The sequence below is a fragment of the Geotrypetes seraphini genome, chromosome 1, assembly GCF_902459505.1.
Source record: "Geotrypetes seraphini chromosome 1, aGeoSer1.1, whole genome shotgun sequence".
Lineage (NCBI taxonomy): Eukaryota > Metazoa > Chordata > Amphibia > Gymnophiona > Dermophiidae > Geotrypetes > Geotrypetes seraphini.
Window position 1 is genome coordinate 98,167,090 of NC_047084.1, and position 22,083 is coordinate 98,189,172.

The following is a 22,083-nucleotide window of genomic DNA, read 5'->3' on the forward strand; positions in this document are numbered from 1 at the left end:
TGTACAGTTCTAAACAAAGGTAGAGGAAATAACCTGCACATTCTGTATGACTCTACATACCTGCACTGCACAAACTAGATGGATCATGCAGTGGAGTACCGAGGGTGGGAAACACTCGGGGCGGTGGTGCCCTCCCCCCCACGCTCTACTCGCATCCGCCCTTCCCACCCTCGTACCTCTTTAAATCTTCGCCAGTGTGAACAGCTTCTCCATCCTGCTGCTCGTGCTGGCATTGGTTTTCCCTCTGATGTCACTTCCTGGTCCTGTGACCTGGAAGTGATTTCAGAGGGAGCCAGGCCAGTGCTAGCAGCAGGCCAGAGTAGTTTCTCGCACTAACAAGATTTTAAAGAAGTACAGGAGTGGGGAAGGAAGTGAGCAAGCGTGATTTGGGGGAGGGGTGGAGAGGTACCAACGCCCCCACCAAGACGGCGCCCAGGGCAGTACGTCTTACTATGCCACTGGGACCATGCTAGTTTAACTGCCGTCTTTCTCTTGCTATGTATCTTAAAAGTGGCTCTGTGTTTGAAAGAGACTTTATAAAATACAATGTAGATCATCGAAAAACTCCAATTTAATATATATTTAATATGAACAATGTACAAGACTTTTGTCATCCATTCTAGTTGCTTTCAAGCAGTATAACATTTCTCTTTATTAACTGGGATTTATTAATCATTTTTATGATGTGATTTACCCAAGGTAGTGTACAGCAGGCACAGCTTAACATTGTTAAGTTGCATACTAACACTGAAATGATCAAACATGAGCATAAATAGGGTCAGGGTGGTAAATTTGGAGATTGCAAATTGAATCCTAGCAGTCAAAGTGAAGTGGGAGCCAAAACAGGCACTCAAAAGGGACAATGTCCAGTCAGTTGAATAGGCTCTTTATTAAGAAGATATGCAAACAGGGCTCAGTTCTCAAAATAAGGCTCATAACCCCCACTCGCTGCACGGCATTCATGCTTGATGAACTCCCCCAACCCCCTACTTGACATATTTGTCTACTGATTAGATTGTAAGCTCTTCTGAGCAGGGACTATGTCTTTAATGTTCTAATGCAGTGTTCCTCAACTCGGTCCTGGAGTACCCCCTTGCCAGTCAGGCTTTCAGGATATCCACAATGAATATGCATGAAAGAAATTTGCATACACTGCCTCCATTATATGCTAATTTCTTTCATGCATATTCAAGTTTAATAAAAAAATTTGATAAAATCGCTTATCTTGGTTTACTAAACAAATTACAATAAAATATTGGGTATAATTAAAAACAATAGTTTAACACTACAGACAACATAGGACATTGACTAACTGGTACAAGAGGGTAAAAAGGGAGAAATACAATCTGACTGGCAAGGGGGTACTCCAGGACCGAGTTGAGAAACAATGTTCTAATGTAAAGCGCTGAGTACATCTAGCAGTGCTATAGAAATGATAAGTACCGTGTTTCCCCGAAAATAGGACCTAGTGCCTATTTTAGGCCCAAAATTAATATAAGACAGTGTCTTATTTTCAGAGTAGATCTTATTTTTTTTCATGTACAATGATCATCTCTCTCTTCCTCTCCTCTACCCCAATTCTTCCTCTTTTCATTCTCTCCCCCACATGTGCAGCATCTTTTCTCCCCTCTCACCCATCCCCTTGTGATCTTTCTATTCCTCCCTCCCATTACCCTGTGCAGCAGAACCTTTGCAGCTTTTATCCCTCCTTTCCACCCATCCCCCCCGTGCAGCATCTTTATAGCCCCCCGCCGCCAACGCACAAGCACTCTCCCCCGATGACCCTTTCATATCTCCCTCCCATCCGAACCCCGAACATGATTGAGACTTTTAAATATATCACGGGCCGCATCGAGGTGGAAGATGATATCTTCTTTCTTAAAGGACCTTCAACCACAAGAGGTCATCCGCTGAAAATCAAAGGTGGGCAATTTCATGGCCACACCAGGAAGTATTTCTTCACTGAAAGGGTAGTCGATCATTGGAATGAACTTCCATTGCAGGTGATTAACGCCAGCAGCGTGCTCGATTTCAAAAAGAAATGGGATATGTATGTGGGATCTCTAGCCGGGTGAAGTCTGGGGGTGGGTCATTAGCGTGGGCAGACTTGATGGGCTACAGCCCTTTTCTGCCGTCATATTCTATGTTTCTATGAGACCGAAATGCCTGGTAACATACAGCAGCGTTGGCAGCATCAGGGTCTTCTCACTCCCGGGCGCTCCTCTGCCCCATCACTGATGATGTCATCAGCAACACAGAACGCCCGGGCATGAGAAGGCCGCAATGCAGCCTGTGCTGCCGTTTGTTACAAGATATTTCGGTCTCACGGTCGGGGTTCGGATGGAAGGGTCAGCGGGGTGGGTGGGTGGGGGAGCGCTGCTGCCGGCGACTAGGGCTTATTTTTGGGGGTAGGGCTTATATTAAGACCTACCCCGAAAATCATGGACTAGGGCTTATTTTTGGGGGTAGGCTTATATTAAGACCTACCCCGAAAATCATGCTAGGGCTAATTTTCGGGGAAACATGGTAGTAGTAGTTTACAGTTCAATTGTTACCTGCGGAGGTGCAGAAACGCTGTGTAACACTGTTTCCGGAATGCTTGGTACTGTTCGCTTTGAGTGCCTCCCATCCCTTCTACCATTTCTTTGTTAAGTTTCATTGGGGGTGGCAGAGGTTTAGGGTCCCGACCAAGAATGTATCCAAAATCAATGTGGAAAAGTTTACCTATATAAAAGAAAACAGCAAATCTTCATGATAAAGATCAAAGCACATTTCATGTTTTATTGTTTGATTTTATGCATGCGACTATTGTGATCTGTTTAGATTACGGTTTTGTAGAAATGTATCACAGTTTAGAAAGTTGCTTAAGACCCATCTGTTTGTTGAAGCTGTTTTAAGCTAATATCCTGCTTCTTAATACTTTATCTTCTGAACATCATCTTTTTTGCAGCTTATCAAATTTGTGCTGCTTTAGTGAAGCAATGTAGTAGATGAGTGGTTGGGATGTAATTTATAGGCTGAGATGGTATAATCTTATGATTTTTGCTGATGTATGGGATTTCTAAGATGTTCAGATCCTGAAATGTGTATGTGATACTGTGAGCCGTCTTAGATAAAGGCGGATTAAAAATGTCTTAAATAAATGTTTAAAATAAATAAATAAGTAACCAAAGAAATGCTTTATTGAAAAAAGGGTTATTGAAGAATTCAACTTTTAAACCAAATTCTCTTTACATATTTCTCTGTACATGGTAAGCTATAAGACCATTTTGCTAAAGTTTAGTAAAGGTATGTACTTCCCACACATTAGCTGTAAAAACAAGTACAGGTAGTCGTCGACTTACGACCTATCCAAGTTACAACTGTTCGACCTTACGATGCGACTTCCGCTCTATGAAATCTCGCTACACAGCGTGATAAGATACGCAGGAGTGTTGCCCCATGTAAGTTTGTGCCTTGTTGTTTTGGCGATTTCATGCCCTTAAAATGACTACGAAGAGGAAATTGTCTCTGTCCACTCCTCAGCCTTCCAAAAAGGAAAGAAAGGCCACAGATCTAGACACCAAAATGATGATAATAAAACAGGATGAAGGAGGAAAGAAAGTGAATGCGATCGCATGTGATCTAAAGTTATCACACTCTACTGTGTCGACTATTATAAAGGACAAAAATAGAATTTGTGAAGCTGTGAAAGGTTCTGCACCTTTGCGATTACAAAGCAACGTACTGGGCCCATCCATGAAATGGAGAAATTGTTAAACATTTGAATGGAAGATCAGATTCAAAAGCAGACGCCCTTAAGCCTTTTTACATTACATTACTGACTTTTATTCCGCCTGTACCTTGCAGTTCTAAGCGGATTACATCAAAAAAAGATAACTGGACATTTCCAGGAAGAGGATTACAATTAAAGGCGTTGGTGACTAATTCAATTTTGAGGGGAGGTTACAAAGTGGGAAAATGAAGGGAGTGTCAGAAGGAGCTGGAAGTATACGAGAAGGTTGCATAGTGGATGCTGATTACATTGTTGAGTCATAGAGGAATATTACAGGTAGGGAGAGGGAGATGGATGAGAGGTTCCTGTTTAGGTGGGTGGGTGCCGTTCCGTTTAATGTTTTGAATAATAGGCAGTATAGTTTGAATTGGATGCGGGCTTGTATAGGAAGCCAGTGTGAATCTAGGTAGGCGTTGGTGATGTGGTCAAATTTTCCCAGAGAATAGATCAGTCTGAGGGCTGTGTTCTGCACGGTCTGTAGTTGTTTTATTAAGTAGGAGGGGCAAGGAAGGTAGAGGATATTGCAATAGTCCATTAGACTTAGGACTAGGGATTGGACTATGAGTCTGTATTGTTCTTTATCGAAGAATTTTCTAGTTTTGCATAGGTTGCGCATGGTAAAGAATGCTTTTTGTGTGGTTTTGTTCATTTGCACCTGAAGAGTGCAGCATCTATCTACTGTTACTCCTAGGAGTTTGAGAACAGGCTGTATGGGATATTTGGTGGCTTTTATTTTTAGTTCGGTTATAGAAGGGGTTTTGTCCTTTTCAAGCAATAGAAATCTTTACAGTACAGTCGAAGGCTAGAAGTCTGTTTGGGACTTTAAAGGAATGCGCTGGAGAAGACTACAGTCAAGAATTTGTGGCAAGTACTGGTTAGTTTAAGAGGTTTAAAAATAGATTCCCGTTGCATAATGTTCGGGTGACTGGAAAAGCAGCAAGTGCGGATGAGGAAGGAGCTAAAAGGTTTGTTGATAGTTTAGAAGAAATAATCAAGGTGGAGGCAGAGCAAATTTTTAATGTGGATGAAACAGGGTTATATTGGAAGCGGATGCCAGGACGCACTTACATCCACAAAGAAGCCAAAAGCATGCCAGGATTTAAAGCACACAAGGATAGACTCATTCTGCTGCTTGGAAGGAATATCAATAGGTTCAAGCTGAAGCCCTTATTAATTAACCATTCTGAAAAGCCACGTGCATTTAAGAATGTGAACAGGCACACTTTGTCAGTTTATTATAGATGAAGCCGTAATGCCTGGATGAACCAGGCTTTATTTGAGGATTGGTATAGTAATTGTTTTATTCCTCAAGTGCATGAGTACTGTTTGGAGAAAGGAATCCCTTTCAAAATTTTACTGTTGCTTGATAATGTGCCTGGACATCCACATCACTTAGCTGATCTCTATCCCAATGTGAAAGTGTTATTTTTGCCCCCAAACACTACACCACTTATTCAACTGATGGACCAAGGGGCGATTGCTACTTTGAAGGCAAACTATCTCAGAACCACTTTCGTCCAAGCCATAGCTGCTATAGATGCCGACCCTGAACTATCATTACTTGACTATTGGACACGGTATAACATTCTTAAGTGTATAAAAAATCTTGCTACTGCCTGGGACTCAGTGACGGAAAAGTGTATGAATGATGTATGGAAGAAGTGTGTTAAGTGCTATGTGAACACCTTTGCTGGATTTAACACTGAACAAGAACTTGATGAGATTCATGAAGAAATAGTGAAACTGTCAAGACCTTTCATTGGAATGTGAAATGGAAGATGTTAAGGAGTTCCTAGACCGGGAATCAGGGGAACTTACGAATGAAGAGCTGATAGAATTAGAAGAAAAAGTGGCAAAAGAAAAAAATAAGAGAATTAGAGAAAGACCAAGAGGATGAGACGCCACAAATGTTCACCACAAAGGGATTGTCAGAAGGTTTATCTCTACTGAATAAACTAAACTAAGCTAAACCTTGGGTTTATATACCGCAGTGTTTTTCAACCGCTGTTCCGCGGCACACTAGTGTGCCGCGAGAGGGCCCTGCGGCCCTGGTGAGCCGCAGGGCCGCCATCAGGGCAGTACTACCAGTCCTGCATTCAGGGGCCCGGAGCTGACAGGGGGCCCGAGGCAGGGGAGCCAGTAGCTCGCCAAGGCAAAGTGAGTTGATCACCCAGGACTCACTTTGTCTTGGCGATCTAATCTATCGAGCCGATAAGTCTTCTTCTCCCCGACGTCAATTCTGCAGTCGGAGAGGAAGTTCGGGCCAGCCAATCGCTGCCTGGCTGGGCGGAACTTCCTCTCCGATTGCAGAATTGACGTCAGGGAGAGCATGCATCGGCGTCGGCTTTGGGGCCTGTTATCCATTGGTGGGTCCTGTTCCCCGATGGCAGCGGCAGTGGCAGTGGCTTGGGGAACGGCAGGGAGAAAGAAAGAAAGGGGGCAGGCAGGGAAACAGAAGGAAAGAAGAGAAACAGAAAAAAAGAAAGAAAGGTCAGGGAGAGAGGAAGAAAAAGTTGGGGGAGGGAATGAGGTGTGGAGGAGAGAAAGCATACAGGCTGATAGAAGGGAAGAAAGATTGGATGCACAGTCAGAAGAAGAAAGTGCAACCAGAAATCACCAGACAAGGTAGGAAAAATGATTTTATTTTAAATTTAGCAAAGTGGTGGCAGTATTACCACAGTTTTCAAAGGAATTTGCCCAAATAACTTAATAGTTAACTGGGTAAATTCCCAGAGATGAAAACTTCCCTTCACTTACTATGCACAGTTCTGAATTTATATCTGCTGTCTATATTTTACAATATGGTCACCTTTTACTAAACCGCAATAGTGGTTTTTAGCGCAGGGAGCCTATGAGCGTCAAGAGCAGCGCTGGGCATTCAGCGCAGCTCCCTGCGCTAAAAACTGCTATTGTGGTTTAATAAAAAGGATGGAGGGTATATTTGTCTATTTTTGTATACTATAAAAACCAAATACAGAGAGAGACTGAGAGCTGTTGACGAAGAGCTACGTGTGTGTCTTTCTTCGATTCCAGCCAGAATATCAGCTTTGTGTTCAGCCAAACAGGCCCAGGTTTCGCACTGAATAAAGTATTTTATAATTTTTCACTATTTTGTTTACTTAATATTTCATAATAAAGTAATTATAAAATACTTTCTTTGTGTTTATTTGATTCCTATTCAAGAGAATTACTTTATATATAGTCAATATAGGCACAGAGTTAAATTTTTTAACATTTTCTAATGGCGGTGTGCCTCGTGATTTTTTTCATGAAACAAGTGTGCCTTTGCCCAAAAAAGGTTGAAAAACACTGATATACCGCACCATCTCCACGAATGCGGAGCTCGGCACGGTTTAACATTGAACGATTTGCGAGGATTGAACAGGTGGCACGCGACACATTTCGTCCTTATTGTGAAATTTATGAAGAGAAGAAAAAGCAAACAATTCAGACAAAGCTCACTATGTTTATGAAAAGAGCAACTTCACCCATTACCGGGTCCGCAACCGCACCTGATGAAGGAGATATCGTCAATCCGCAGCCAAGCACCAGTGGTGCCATGAATTAAATGTACTTTACTGTATTTCTTATTTTTGTGTTTTTCCACAATTGTATTGTTCTTTGGCTTAGAAAGAAAGAAAATATTATTAACAGATTGCTTTGTGATGATTAAAATGATTAAAATATCATTACCCAGTTTAATATTCTTGCTTTAATTTAACATAGAGCGACTTAAGTCCTGATCAACTTTCAACTTACAACCTATCAGTCGGAACCAATTGTGGTTGTAAGTCGACGACTACCTGTATGTAGTAAGTGCAAAACCTTTGCAGAATACAAATGCTATCTGCCACAGCATATAACACAATATATGCAAAAATTTGAAACAAATATAGAAAGTTTTAGCATTTCAATCCTTTGAAGCAACCCGCTCTACTTCAGATGCCCATTTAGTGCAACCTATCATAAACTGAGGGTAAAGGAGCCTAAGGACTCCATCCCTGCCAGTTCTGAGGCAAAATGAGGTGATTTGAAGGCTCTGGAGAACTTTAAAAAAAAATTGGGAAATTCAAGATGGTTGCCACAGCAACATTTTGACACCAAAAATGGCTCCAAAGCGCTTTGACTTAAACAAAAAACTGATTTTGAGATATTGGAGGTGGAAAAACCTAAGGGAAGGGGCAGAAACCTGAAAAAAGTGATTATAAAGACCCCCTCCCAATGGATTTTCCTCATAGGCTCTAACAGCCTTAATCACTGTGACCTTTGCTAGAAATATGCTGCAACATGCCTCAGCTCCTAAGGTAGCTAGATATAGGAAGAGAAACCACTGCCTCAAACAGACTGCTCCTCTAACACTGAATCTTTGGCCAGCTAGTCACACCGGTGTCTGACTGAGCCTCAAACCCCTGTGAATCCACAGACATGAAACGCAGCTGGCACCCTGTGAAGCCCCAATGAGTCCCCTATGGATGCCTTACACCTGCGTTCAAGCCCCTGCAATGCAGTAGGTGAGAAATGCTACAAGGGGATCAGACTCAAAGCTCCAGAAAAGTTTCTGCAGGGTGGCCAACAGGTACAAGAGAGGAATTGACCTGTCAGCTGCAGACCTCAGTCTGCTTCTTCTTTGCGCAGGTAGAGGGGAGCTCTGACACCAAAAGTTGTCAAAAATTTGCGAACCTCCCCCCCAAAAGAAAAAAAGACTGAAAATATAGATATAAACAGAGCAAGTGTGCAGAAGGAAAAACAGAAGGGGGCAACACAGCCCTTTAGTGAAGGAAGAAGGATGCAAAAGCTGGAGTGGATTCCTTCTGCAGGTTCGCGAGCATGGAGATATTACCTGTCTGTTCAGAATAACACACCTATTGCAGTAGAAATACTATTAAGAACTACTAGGATGTGCATTTGTTTGAAATGATATGGGAAATGTAAATGACAGGAAAAAAAAAACAAAAAACAAAAAAATCCCAATTTTATTTTCTCCCTATGTTGTTAATAGTTAAAAGCAAACAAGATGCTAGGAATTATTAAAAAAGGGATGGTTAACAAGACTAAAGATATTATAAGGTCTCTGTATCGCTCCATGGTGTGATCTCACTTGGAGTATTGCATTCAATTCTGGTCTCCTTATCTCAAGAAAGATATAGTGGCACTAGAAAAGGTTCAAAGAAGAGCGAGCGACCAAGATGATAAAGGGGATGGAACTCCTCTCGTATGAGGAAAGTCTAAAAAGGTTAGGGCTCTTCAGCTTGGAAAAGAGATGGCTGAGGGGAGATATGATTGAAATCTAGAAAATCCTGAGTGGAGTAGAACGGGTACAAGTGGATCAATTTTTCACTCCGTCAAAAATTACAGGACTAGGAGACACTCAATGAAGTTGCAGGGAAATACTTTTAAAAACAATAGGAGGAAATATTTTTTCACTTGGAGAATAGTTAAGCTCTGGAACGCATTGCCAGAGGTTGTGGTAAAAGCAGATAGCGTAGCTGGTTTTAAGAAAGGTTTTTGACACATTCCTGGAGGAAAAGTCCATAGTCTGTTATTAAGACATGGGCGAAGCCTCTGCTTGCCCTGGATAGGTAGAATGGAATGTTGCTATTCTTTGGGGTTCCAGAATCTTGCTATGCTTTGAGATTCTACATGGAATGTAGATACTCTGGGGTTCTAGAATCTTTTGTTACTGTTTGGATTCTGGAACGTTGCTACTTCTTGGGTTTTGGCCAGGTACTAGCGACCTGGATTGGCCACCGTGAGAACAGGCTACTGGGCTTGATGGACCTTTGGTCTGACCCAGTAAGGCTATTCTTATGTTCTACTGCTCAAATAGTGCAACTTATTGCTCAATTGTGTGTCCTGTCTATCAATAGGGCACAGTACTAACGACACTGCATACAAAACAAAAAACCCAAAGGTAAAAAAAAATGATGTAAATGACACAGGAAATAAACAAGCAATGTTTGACTTGTACACCCCTATTAAGAACCTTAGCAGAGGGCTAAGAGAAGGGAAGGAAAGCACAATATAAACACATTTGGGCTTTTTTTTTTTTTAATTCTTACATGATCTCATCTGGAGAGAGTATGATGCCTTCTCAATCCTCTGCCCATGGCTGCGACAGACTAAGTGAAAGAATGCGAGAGAGCAGGGGCTCTGAAGCACAGAAGCAAACCTCCTTTTACTTAAAGATCTAATTATAATTTGTTCTGTACTAACAATCTTCAGCACAGGTTTCCATGCTGTGTTTCCCTTAAGCTACCAAATGTAATCTGCGTAACAATTTCTAGACTAAATGAATTAACCAGAAAACAAAACACTAGGATGCTATGTCTTAGGTTTTAATTTAGACACCTTTGTTTCCCACAGCTAATATAAAATTAATGAGTTTTTTTTTTTTTTTACTTTGTCTTGAGCAACAACTGTTAAATCACATAAAGGGCAACCTAAAATAATGCATCTTGCCCTCAGAGTGATTGTATAACACCATAACTGAAGACTGCAGCATTACAGCAGGATACATAGAGTGGATATGCAGTGCCCTCTGCTGCTGGAATTTGGTCTTTACACCTGGAACAGTTGTCAATCCATCTATAGTTCCCTACCCTATCTGCCTTATCATTCCTTCTGTAATTCCCTGTCACAATTAGACTGCAAGCTCTCTCAAGCAGGGACCGTCTCTTGCATGTTAATATAGCATTATAGAAATGACAAATTGTAAGTCCAATCAAACCAGATATGCATTACTGGTATTATGACGGGGGGAAAAATGGAAAAACACAATAATGAAAGGTGCACTGGTGTGACCCAAAGCCCAAATTTTTGTAAATCTCATTCACACAATTCTAGTGTTTTCTTTTACTTTGAATCTTACAAACAGAAGGGCCCATATTTAAATATTGTAATGACCTGAGGAAGAGGGATTTTAGCTTTTTGAACATGGTAATTCAAAGATATATGCAGTCCAATAAATACGTATTACTTTATCTTCCTCTCTTACTAAGACGCTCTAGCCATTTTAGCGTGCGCTAAATGTTAATGAGTCCATAGAATATAATGCTAAAACAATTAATGAGAAAACCTATTGTAATTGAGTGATCAAAGTCTTAACTCAAAATATACTAATCACTTCAAATATCTTTTTTCTTTTAAAAATCTGAATACATTACAGTGGTGCCTCGCATAACGGACGCCTCGCACAGCGAACGCTGCGCACAACGAACTTTATGTCTTGATTCGTACAACGAACTTCGTTTCACACAACGAAGTCGCCCGAGCTGCATCCTTCCGCGCAGGCACTGCGCTTAACTGCCCTCTCTCCGCCTGGCTCCCTCTTGCCCCCCCCCCGTCTCCCCGACACGATCGGGGCAAGAGGGAGCCCAAGCCCTCTTGCCCCCCCCGACTCCCCGACACGATCGGGGCAAGAGGGAGCCCAAGCCCTCTTGCCCCCCCCCCCGACTCCCCGACACGATCGGGGCAAGAGGGAGCCCAAGCCCTCTTGCCCCCCCGACTCCCCGACACGATCGGGGCAAGAGGGAGCTCAAGCCCTCTTGCCCCCCCGACTCCCCGACACGATCGGGGCAAGAGGGAGCCCAAGCCCTCTTGCCCCCCCGACTCCCCGACACGATCGGGGCAAGAGGGAGCTCAAGCCCTCTTGCCCCCCCGACTCGATCGGGGCAAGAGGGAGCCCAAGCCCTCTTGCCCCCCCGACTCCCCGACACGATCGGGGCAAGAGGGAGCTCAAGCCCTCTTGCCCCCCCGACACGATCGGGGCAAGAGGGAGCCCAAGCCCTCTTGCCCCCCCGACTCCCCGACACGATCGGGCCAGGAGGGAGCCCAAGTCCTCCTGGCCACGGCGACCCCCTAACCCCACCCTGCACTACATTACGGGCAGGAGGGATCCCAGGCCCTCCTGCCCTCGACGCAAACCCCCCCCCCCCCCAACGACCGCCCCCCCCAAGAACCTCCGACCGCCCCCCAGCCGACCCGCGACCCCCCTGGCCGACCCCCACGACACCCCCAACCCCCTTCCCCGTACCTTTCTGTAGTTGGCCGGACAGACGGGAGCCAAACCCGCCTGTCCGGCAGGCAGCCAACGACGGAATGAGGCCGGATTGGCCCATCCGTCCCAAAGCTCCGCCTACTGGTGGGGCCTAAGGCGCCTGGGCCAATCAGAATAGGCCCGGGAGCCTTAGGTCCCTCCTGGGGGCGGGGCCTGAGGCACATGGGCCCAACCCGACCATGTGCCTCAGGCCCTGCCCCCAGGAGGGACCTAAGGCTCCCGGGCCTATTCTGATTGGCCCAGGCGCCTTAGGCCCCACCAGTAGGCGGAGCTTTGGGACGGATGGGCCAATCCGGCCTCATTCCGTCGTTGGCTGCCTGCCGGACAGGCGGGTTTGGCTCCCGTCTGTCCGGCCAACTACAGAAAGGTACGGGGAAGGGGGTTGGGGGTGTCGTGGGGGTCGGCCAGGGGGGTCGCGGGTCGGCTGGGGGGGCGGTCGGAGGTTCTTGGGGGGGGCGGTCGTTGGGGGGAGGGGGGGTTTGCGTCGAGGGCAGGAGGGCCTGGGATCCCTCCTGCCCGTAATGTAGTGCAGGGTGGGGTTAGGGGGTCGCCGTGGCCAGGAGGACTTGGGCTCCCTCCTGGCCCGATATTGTCGGGGAGTTGGGGAATCGGCGGGGCAAGAGGGCTTGGGCTCCCTCTTGCCCCGATCGTGTCGGGGAGTCGGGGGGGCAAGAGGGCTTGGGCTCCCTCTTGCCCCGATCGTGTCGGGGAGTCGGGGGGGCAAGAGGGCTTGGGCTCCCTCTTGCCCCGATCGTGTCGGGGAGTCGGGGGGCAAGAGGGCTTGGGCTCCCTCTTGCCCCGATCGTGTCGGGGAGTCGGGGGGGGGGGCAAGAGGGCTTGGGCTCCCTCTTGCCCCGATCGTGTCGGGGAGTCGGGGGGCAAGAGGGCTTGGGCTCCCTCTTGCCCCGATCGTGTCGGGGAGTCGGGGGGGCAAGAGGGCTTGAGCTCCCTCTTGCCCCGATCGTGTCGGGGGTGCCAGGGACCACACGGAGTCACCCACCGTACCACCCGATTCGGGTAAGCGCAGGTATCGGTGGGTGGCTTATTTGCGGGGGGGTGCCTTATTTTACATTTTTTTCTAAAAAGGGGGGGCTGTCTTATTTGATGGCCCTGCCTTATCATCGGGGAAACACGGTAGAAAAAAAAAAAAAATGAACAGTTAAGTCCCAGTTTTTGCCGCTGAGACTCTGCCCTCTCTCACTGTAAAATTAGACTCTACTTAGTCTGTCTTTAAATTTAAAAAATGTGTGTTGTTTTAAAAAACAATTATGGGGGGCGTGGCTTGGACGCGAACGATGACGGTTGGATGAAGAAAGAGCTCCGTATAGACAAGCTTAAATTTCAGAAAAACTACAAAAAAAAAACGTTCTTGATGGCATAATAAATTGGAGTTTGCCTCTTTGAGTGGGTCGGAGAGATATTTGAAGGAGAAATTCGGGAGAAAGAGGTGCCGTTTTTGTTTGTTTCCTGGGAGGCGAGGTGAAGGGCTGAATCCGTCTCAGCGGCTTTTCAGTGTTGCCAGGGAGGGCTGGTCCGGTACGTCGTGAGGCCAGGGAGGCTTTCCTTCCCCTCCTCTTTGGCACGATTAAAGCTCTCCGGCGTAGAGCGCAGGAGGAAAGATTTCCCGAAGGTGGGGTTTTGCAGACGGTTGCTTGGTGCACCACGACCGCGGCCATCTTGGATCGGAAAAAAAAAAAAAAAAAAGAAAAATTGAAAAGTCTGGGACTGCCGGTGAGCTGCCTAGTGACAGGGATAAAGGTTTTTTTTTTTTAAAGGATGCCTGATGCCTGTCAAACTAGGGAAATGGGCTGCTTTGAAATAGCTGTCCTCTGCTGGAGATGAGGCGAGGTCTACAGTGAAATCTACTTGGCAACGGTTTTTTTAACTATTTCCTTGCTGCTAACTTCAAAAATAAACTGTGAAGGATCAGTATAAATGTCAATCTCTGCTGCTGTAATTGAAGAGATTCAGATATAGGAGATTGTAGGTTTTTGGGCTCTGAGAAAAGGACAAATAAAAGGATTGGTAACTTCTTTGACCTGAAGAAAAAGTGACATTGAGGCAGTTGAGAGACACTGAAATACATATACATGCACATTGAAAGATTAAAGTAAATATACTGCATGGAATATTGCTCTCCTCGGTAAAGGCTGCGATTGGGCTTGTAAGAGGAGAGCCAGAAAGGAAGGCTGCAAAATTTTTTTCAGCTGAGGCTGGATGCCAACAAAGAGTTTGCAATAGAGCCTAAGACAAATAATTTACAGTTGCTTTAAGAATACTGAAAAAAAAAAAAAAAAAAGGGGCGTGGCTTGGACGAATGGTTGGATAAACGAATAGCTCCTTATATGCAAATATATTAAAAAGAATTACTACCAAATATTTTAAAGAAACTAAAATATATATTGAAATATGACTTCAACTAAACAAAATAAAACTGACTTGGGAGCTGGAACATCGGGAAGCAATAAGAGGTCGAAACCTGAGCCAGGTACACCCTCTAAAATCCCATTACCAACAGAAAAAAATCTGGATGTTATGGAAGAACTAAGACAAATAAAAGAAATTGTCTTAGATAGTAACAAAAAACTACAAAAAGCAATGGAAGATGCTGCAATTCTAACTAAAAGAGTGGACATCACAGAAAATAGAATCTCAACATTAGAAGATATTACAGAACAATTAAATACAGATATGAATCACAGTAAAATCATATGGAAAGAAATAACAGAGATAAAAAAAAATCTTGAAGACAGCCGGAATCGTGAAAGACGGAATAATTTAAGAATAATCGGATTACCTGAAGGAGTGGAAAAGAATGATCCGATTGCATTTCTTGAAAAATTTCTTCCCAAAATACTACCACTGAAATTTAAAACGGAACTGGAAATTGAAAGAGCTCATAGGATTCCAACACAAAGAAATAACACTCAAACAGGTCCAAGAACTTTAATTTTTAAACTTTTAAGACATCAACAAGCAATTGAAATATGCCAAATAGCCAAGGAAATCAAAAATCTTAAATGCCAAGATTCAAAAATATACATTGTCCCGGACTTTGCAAAAGAAACAGCAACAAGAAGAAAACAATTCTTAGACATGAGACCACAACTAAGATCTCTAGGAGCTAGATTTGGGCTCCTTTACCCGGCAATTATGAAGGTTACCATTGCTAACAAAACGCAAAACTTTACGGATCCAAAAAAACTACAGGAATTTATAAATCAAATGGAGCAACCTATGACAATCTAAAGAACAATTAATGAGTTCATACTAAAGACTACTGACGGTTAAAGATAGATCAGAACGGAAAGCAATGGAAAAAGAACACACAAGGATCGAATTAAAGACTTAAACAACTTGCAACATTCTCCATGGAAAACAAGAAAACTGAAAAATACAAAAAAAAAAAAATTCTAGAATTCTACTCAGAATAAATAGAATAAACTTACTGGAAGGAATGAAAATGAATTGAAACACATCTCCGAACTCAAATGATGACGAAGAAAGTTTTTTCAACAAACTTAAAGATGTACTGATTGAATGAGAAATTTTGAAAGCGGAGTAATAATAAGAAAGAGAATCATCCTTCAATCACAGAGAAGATTATAAAAAAAAATAAGACGAAATGATTGGTTTGCTATATTTCCGGTTGAAGGTGGTACTTCGGGATTAATTTTGCGTTTCAAATACATTAAAATGCGTTTTAAATATGAAATATATGAAAAGAATGTATTGGGGACGCAAAAATTGCCTGAAAAATTTTTTAAATATATATATCTCAAATTTTATGTTCTTTTATTTATTAAGTTGAATTTTAGTACCCACAATTATTCAACCTGGCAATCCTCTATGGGAGATAAAGGAAGGGTTTTTGGCACAGGACTTCACTCTCTTCTGCACAGGCCTCAGATACTTTAAAATCATAGATATCTAGAGAGTATGCTATTGAGATAGAACTTACAAGAACACTGATGGGAGTGTTAGCTTCTCTTAATTGACAACTCTCTCGTGAAACAGAAGAAAATAATGAGTATAAGAGATGAGGGGATTCCTGTGCTGAAGACTCTTGTTACAGTTCTGAGGAAAGAGGCTAAATTGGAAAGCTTTTTAAAGTAAATATAATATACCACCTGAAAAGAATTGAATTATAATTGAAATGTTCTTAGATATAAGTGATTTAATATAATCATTCTTATGGATTTAAAGACATACAAATACAGAAAATAATCTTTCAATACATAAGAATGAAAAACTTTTTACTTATTCTTATAATTAATAATAATAATAGAAAATATACAGAAATAGAGAAAAAATGGTAGTACTTTAGATAATTATTAATAGCTTGTCGGAGTTATCTAAATCTAACCTAAACCTGCGTATCCAAGTTTTCGTAATTAATAAGGGGGGGAAGGGAGGGATAAGAGGGATGGGAGGGAATAAAAGGGAAATATATAAGATAATCATGGGAATAAAGGGAAAAAGAGAAAAGAAATACTTAAAACATTGGGAAAATATACATAATTTAATACCTGAATATTTAAAAATAAATGGATATTAAAATTATGTCTTTAAATGTTAACGGTCTAAATCATATGATAAAAAGGAAAAAATCACTATCATTTTTAAAAAGGCAAGATCCAGATATATGCCTTATACAAGAGACCCACCTCTCACATATAGAATCTAAAAAGCTAGAAGGAGGCTGGGTCAAACAGTGTTTTTTCTCACCAGCTATAGGGAAAAAAGCAGGTGTTGCTATTTTAATTAATAAAAAATGCTCTGCTTCATTTAAACTAAAAGCTTCAGATATTCATGGAAGATGGATAATGGTGGAAATGAATATGGGAAATACTACCATGACGATAATCAATATATACGCCCCTAATTCGAACCAAAATGAATTCTTTAAAACTCTTCAACAACTGATCATACCACTGGCTACTTCAAATCTTATAGTAGCAGGGGACTTCAATGCTGTAATGGATCCTTTATTAGATAAAAACCCAAGTAGAGTTATGAAATCTATGGGACTAGATAATTTGATTCAATCTTGTGATTTAATAGATATATGGAGAATACTTCATTTTGATGGTCGGGAATTTTCTTTCTGTTCTCATGTTCACAATTCCTTTTCAAGAATAGATTATATCTTTACTTCAAATCATCTTGCACATCAAGTGACACAAGCAGCCATTGATCCAATTATTCTATCTGACCATGGTGGAGTGTGGATCAAAATTAAAACTACAGATCAAAATAATAACAGACCAATTTGGAAAATGGATAATACACTGTTGGTTGACCAAAACTTTTGTGAAAATCTTCTAACAAAAATGAAAGAATTTTTTCAAATAAACGATAATGATGATATTAACAGAGAAACTTTATGGGATGCTTTTAAGGCATCAATTAGAGGACAGATAATTTCTTATTCGGCTTTTCTAAAAAAACAAATTAAAAAACAATTTTTAATCTTAGAAAAAGAGATTAAAAATTTAGAATCAAAACTTATAGAAAAATGGGAATATTCTATTCTACAAGAATTATTAAAATTAAAAGGTAAATATAATGAGATCTCATCTAAGATGATTAGGAAAGATTTATTTTCTCAACAAACATTGTACTATGGTAATTCAAACAAATCAGGAAGAATATTGGCAAATTATCTTAAAGCGAAAAAAAGAAAAACAAAATTAATAGCAATAAAAGATGAAAATGGAAATACATATACACAAATTGAACCTATTTTAAAACAATTCTTAAAATTTTATAAATCTCTTTATTCTTCCGAAAATTATCTAAATAAAGAAAAAGATGGTTTTGAATTTTTAAAAATGTTAGAGGGTCCAAAAATTCCTGAACATATAAAACGAAGTTTGGAAGAACCAATATCACTAAAAGAATTAGGAACAGCTTTGAAGTCCCTTAGAGTTGGATCCGCTCCAGGTGGTGATGGATATACAGTGGAATTTTATAAAACATATCAAAATTTTTTATTACCCTATTTATTAAATCTTTATCAATATCAACTCAATAAAGGTTGTATTAAAGGCACTATAGCAGAATCTTTGACTATTGTTTTGCCAAAGTCCAATAAAGATCCCACTTTGGTCTCAAACTATAGACCAATATCTTTAATAAATGTAGATGGAAAATTATTAGCAAAAATACTTGCGCTAAGATTAGCTAAAGCTCTACCCCATATAATAGGTATGCATCAAACAGGATTCGTTGCTCAAAGACATTCATCTCACAATACCAGATTAACATTCCATATGTTATATTTAACAAAGAAAATGAATGAACCTACTTTTGCAATTTCATTAGATGCAGAAAAGGCCTTTGATAGAGTAGAATGGCCTTTTATGTATCAAGCAATGGAATGGTTTGGTATAGGTCCTGGATTTATACAAATGATACAAACAATGTATAGCTCCCCTTCTGCTAGACTATATATTAATAATACGTTTTCAGAAAAATTTAATCTACAGAGAGGAGTTAGACAAGGATGTCCCTTATCCCCTTTGCTGTTTGATATTGTTTTAGAACCCTTAATATTAGCTATCCAACAAGCTAAGGAGATACAGGGTATACCTCATTCAGATAAAGAATATAAGATATCTGCTTACGCAGATGATTTATTACTATATCTGAAGAATCCAGAATCCACCATTCCACATCTACTCGAATTGATTGAGAAATTTGGAAATTTTTCAGGATATAAAATTAATTGGAATAAATCAGAGATTCTTCCACTAAATATACATTGTACAAAAGGTTTATTTGATACATTCCCTTTTGTTTGGAAGGAAGAATATATTAAATACCTTGGAATTTTGATAACAAAAACAGTAGATGAAACAATGAAAATTAATGAAAAATGCTTATTACAAAAAGTAATAGAAATGTGTGAGCAATGGAATCCTTTGCATTTATCTTGGTGGGGAAGAGTACAAACTGTAAAAATGATGATTTTACCGGTAGTATGTTACCAAATGGGGATGATACCAGTTTTCTTTCAAGATTCGTTTTATACAAAAATAAATAGGACTTTGACAAAATTTATATGGCTTAATAAAAAACCAAGAATTGCTCTAGCGTCATTACAAAAACCAATTAAGGAGGGAGGGGTAAATTTTCCCAACTTTTATAGGTATCATCAAGCCTATATCTTACGTCATGGTATGTATTGGATCCTCCCAGAACCCACAGATAATATTCCAGACTGGTTTTGGCTAGAATGGAGGCTTATGTTTCCATTACGTCTTAATCATGTAATTGGTATCAAAATGCCAAGGTTATACAAAGATCATAAAATATTTATGGATACCTGGAAAACTTTAAAATACATAAGTAATCTTACTCAAATTCCAATTAGTAAATCAACCAACCAAACTATATGGCTAAACCCCAAGATCAAAATTGGCGGTTTTAAAGTCATCTGGAAACATTGGATGATAGCAGGCATTCGCACTTTGGATGATGTAATTAAAAATGATAAATTGCTGGAGTTTTCACAATTGCAACAAAAATTTGGTCTCAATAAAACACAATATTTTAAATGGTTGCAATTGAAGCAATCTATTCAGAAAGGGTTCCCTGAATGGAAAGATCTCGCTAAATATCACAGTTTGGAATTCTTATGTTTCCAGATGGACTCAATAGGTCACAAAGCCGCACAGTGGTATAAATTAATATCCGGATATATAAATAAAAAACCAAAAAATGGTCTTAGAGACATTTGGAGCATTGAGATAAAACACCAAATTAGTGCATCTCAATGGCCACGACTTTGGTCTTGGAGGCTAAAATGTACGGTGTCAGCATCTATGAGACAAACTTGGTTTTTTCTTCTTCATAGAGCTTTTTGGACCCCTACTCGTTTACAAAAAATAGATAGTTCAAGATCTAATAGATGCTGGCACTGTCATATTGAAATTGGGACATTAGATCATCTTTTATTCTTTTGTCCATTTATCCTATCATTCTGGAAATCAATTTGGCCCCAAATTAACAGAATGTTAGAAAATCCAGTAGCCTTGACATATGATACTATATTATTTGGAACAACTATGAGAGCAAAAAGCCAAATTTCATCCAGTAATAACAAACTTTTATTTATTTTAACTGGAATTGCAATACAACAAATTACATTCAATTGGAAACAACATGATAGATTGAATTATATGTTCTGGTGGAATTCGGTATGCCACATATATAAAATGGAACTCGCTATTGCAACACACAAAGGATACATGAATAAATTTAAAAAAATATGGGGACCATTAACCGATTTTTGTAAAGAAGGATAATTTTTCCCATAAATAAAACTGGAAACATCTGAAGACCGTTAACATGATTTCTCTAATGAACTTTTCCCATGATAAGATAATTATAAAGAGGGAAATGGGGTGGGTTTTTCAATTTTGATTATTACATACTAAATTAATATTTAAAGAATGTATAATAAAATTGATTTATGTATTATTGGTTGGGAAGGAGGGTGGGACAGGGGATTATTATATTAATGTTAAACTTGATATTAATATATGAGTTAGTCAAGTGTGTATTTAAGTTTCTATTGAGTTTATTTGTAACACTTGTTGTAACACAAAAAAATGAATAAAGATTTAAAACAGCTTAAAAAACAATTATGTTTTTAGATGTATCTAAATAAAAATAATAACCAAAAATTTATCTTTTTTTATGTCATCTTAGCATATTTTATGCTGCAGAACGAATTATTTTTTTTTACATGTATTCTTATGGGAAAACGCGTTTCACATAACGAACGTTTCGCATAACAAACTTGCTCCTGGAACCAATTAAGTTCGTTGTGTGAGGCACCACTGTATATAAATATTAGTGAATGTGAAAAGCTCAGATCCAACAACCAAACTCAAGTGTATAAACACGGAGCCAGTTGTTAATGAGACCATCACAGCTCATCACTGTCTCATTCCACCGCGCACACACCTCTCTTTCAAAAGCTAAAAAAACAGCCTGTACTTATCTGAAGTGGTGGAGTTGCTGGAATGCGTCCCACAACTGCTCCGGTCTGATGAACTAAAGAAAGTAAAAAAAAAATGCTGCCGTCTCAAACTTCCCTCAACCCTGGACATGTTAGCATGTAGCGTGCACTAAAACGGCTACCGCGCCTTTTTTCCCCCCCCTGTTTTTATTATTAGCTTGTGCTTCTAAAAATGCAAGACGTGACCGATACCATTAAGGCTGGGGTAGGGAACTCCGGTCCTCGAGAGCCGTATTCCAGTCGGGTTTTCAGGATTTCCCCAATGAATATGCATGAGATCAATGTGCATGTACTGCTTTCAATGCATATTCATTGGGGAAATCCTGAAAACCCGACTGGAATACGGCTCTCGAGGACCGGAATTCCCTACCCTTGCATTAAGGGGTCCTTTTATCAAGCTGCGGTAGGGATTTAATGCACGTATTGCCGCGCATTAATCCGCCTGCCGCGCTAGCCGCTAATGCCGGCATTGAGCAGGCGTTAGATTTTTAGCCGGCCGCGGGGGTTAGCGCGTTATGAAATGTCCAACGCGCTAACCCCGCTAGCGCGGCTTGATAAAAGGAGCCCTAAGTGTAGCTATGCGGACTAAATGTTTATTAAGTAAAATGAAAATAGTTGCCAGGTGCTAGGGTCCACCTTGGAGATTAGTGCCCAAGAAAAAGATCTGGCTGTCATTGTAGACCATACGATGAAACCCTCCACCCAATGTGTAGCGGCATCCAAAAAAGCAAACAAGACTAAGAATGTTATAACGACTCTGTAATGCTCCATGGTGTGACCTCACCTGGAGTATTGTGTTTAATTCTGGTTGTCTTATCTCAAAAAATAATAACTTTATTTTCTATAATAATAACTTTATTTTTCTATACCGCCATAGTCAAACTGACTTCTAGGTGGTTCACATAGAAAGAAGGCTGGACAATCAGCGAATTACAAAATGCAAGAAGAAGTAAGGTACATCATGAATTGGAGAAGCATGGGGAAAGAATACATGAGAGAAGAAAGATGTTACATAATACAATGGGGTTATAAGGGGAAGGAAAAAAAAAAAAAAAGAAAGATATAGCGGTACTAGAAAATGTTCAAAGAAGAGTGACCAAGATGATAAAGGGATTGAAACTCCTCTCGTATGAGGAAATACTAAAAAGGTTAGGGCTCTTCAGCTTGGAAAAGAGACGGCTGAGGGGAGATATGACTGAAGTCTACAAAATCCTGAGTTGA

At 40.7% G+C, this 22,083-nt stretch overlaps 1 protein-coding gene across 1 annotated transcript in view; it reads right to left on the reverse strand.

Moving 5' to 3' along the window:
* Positions 1-22,083, reverse strand: part of PIK3C3 (phosphatidylinositol 3-kinase catalytic subunit type 3) — a 329,375-nt gene that overhangs the window by 65,687 nt on the left and 241,605 nt on the right. The window contains exon 22 of the mRNA XM_033935321.1: positions 2,556-2,724. Coding sequence (XP_033791212.1) covers positions 2,556-2,724 — 169 coding nt within the window. The remainder of the gene's footprint in view (positions 1-2,555; positions 2,725-22,083) is intronic.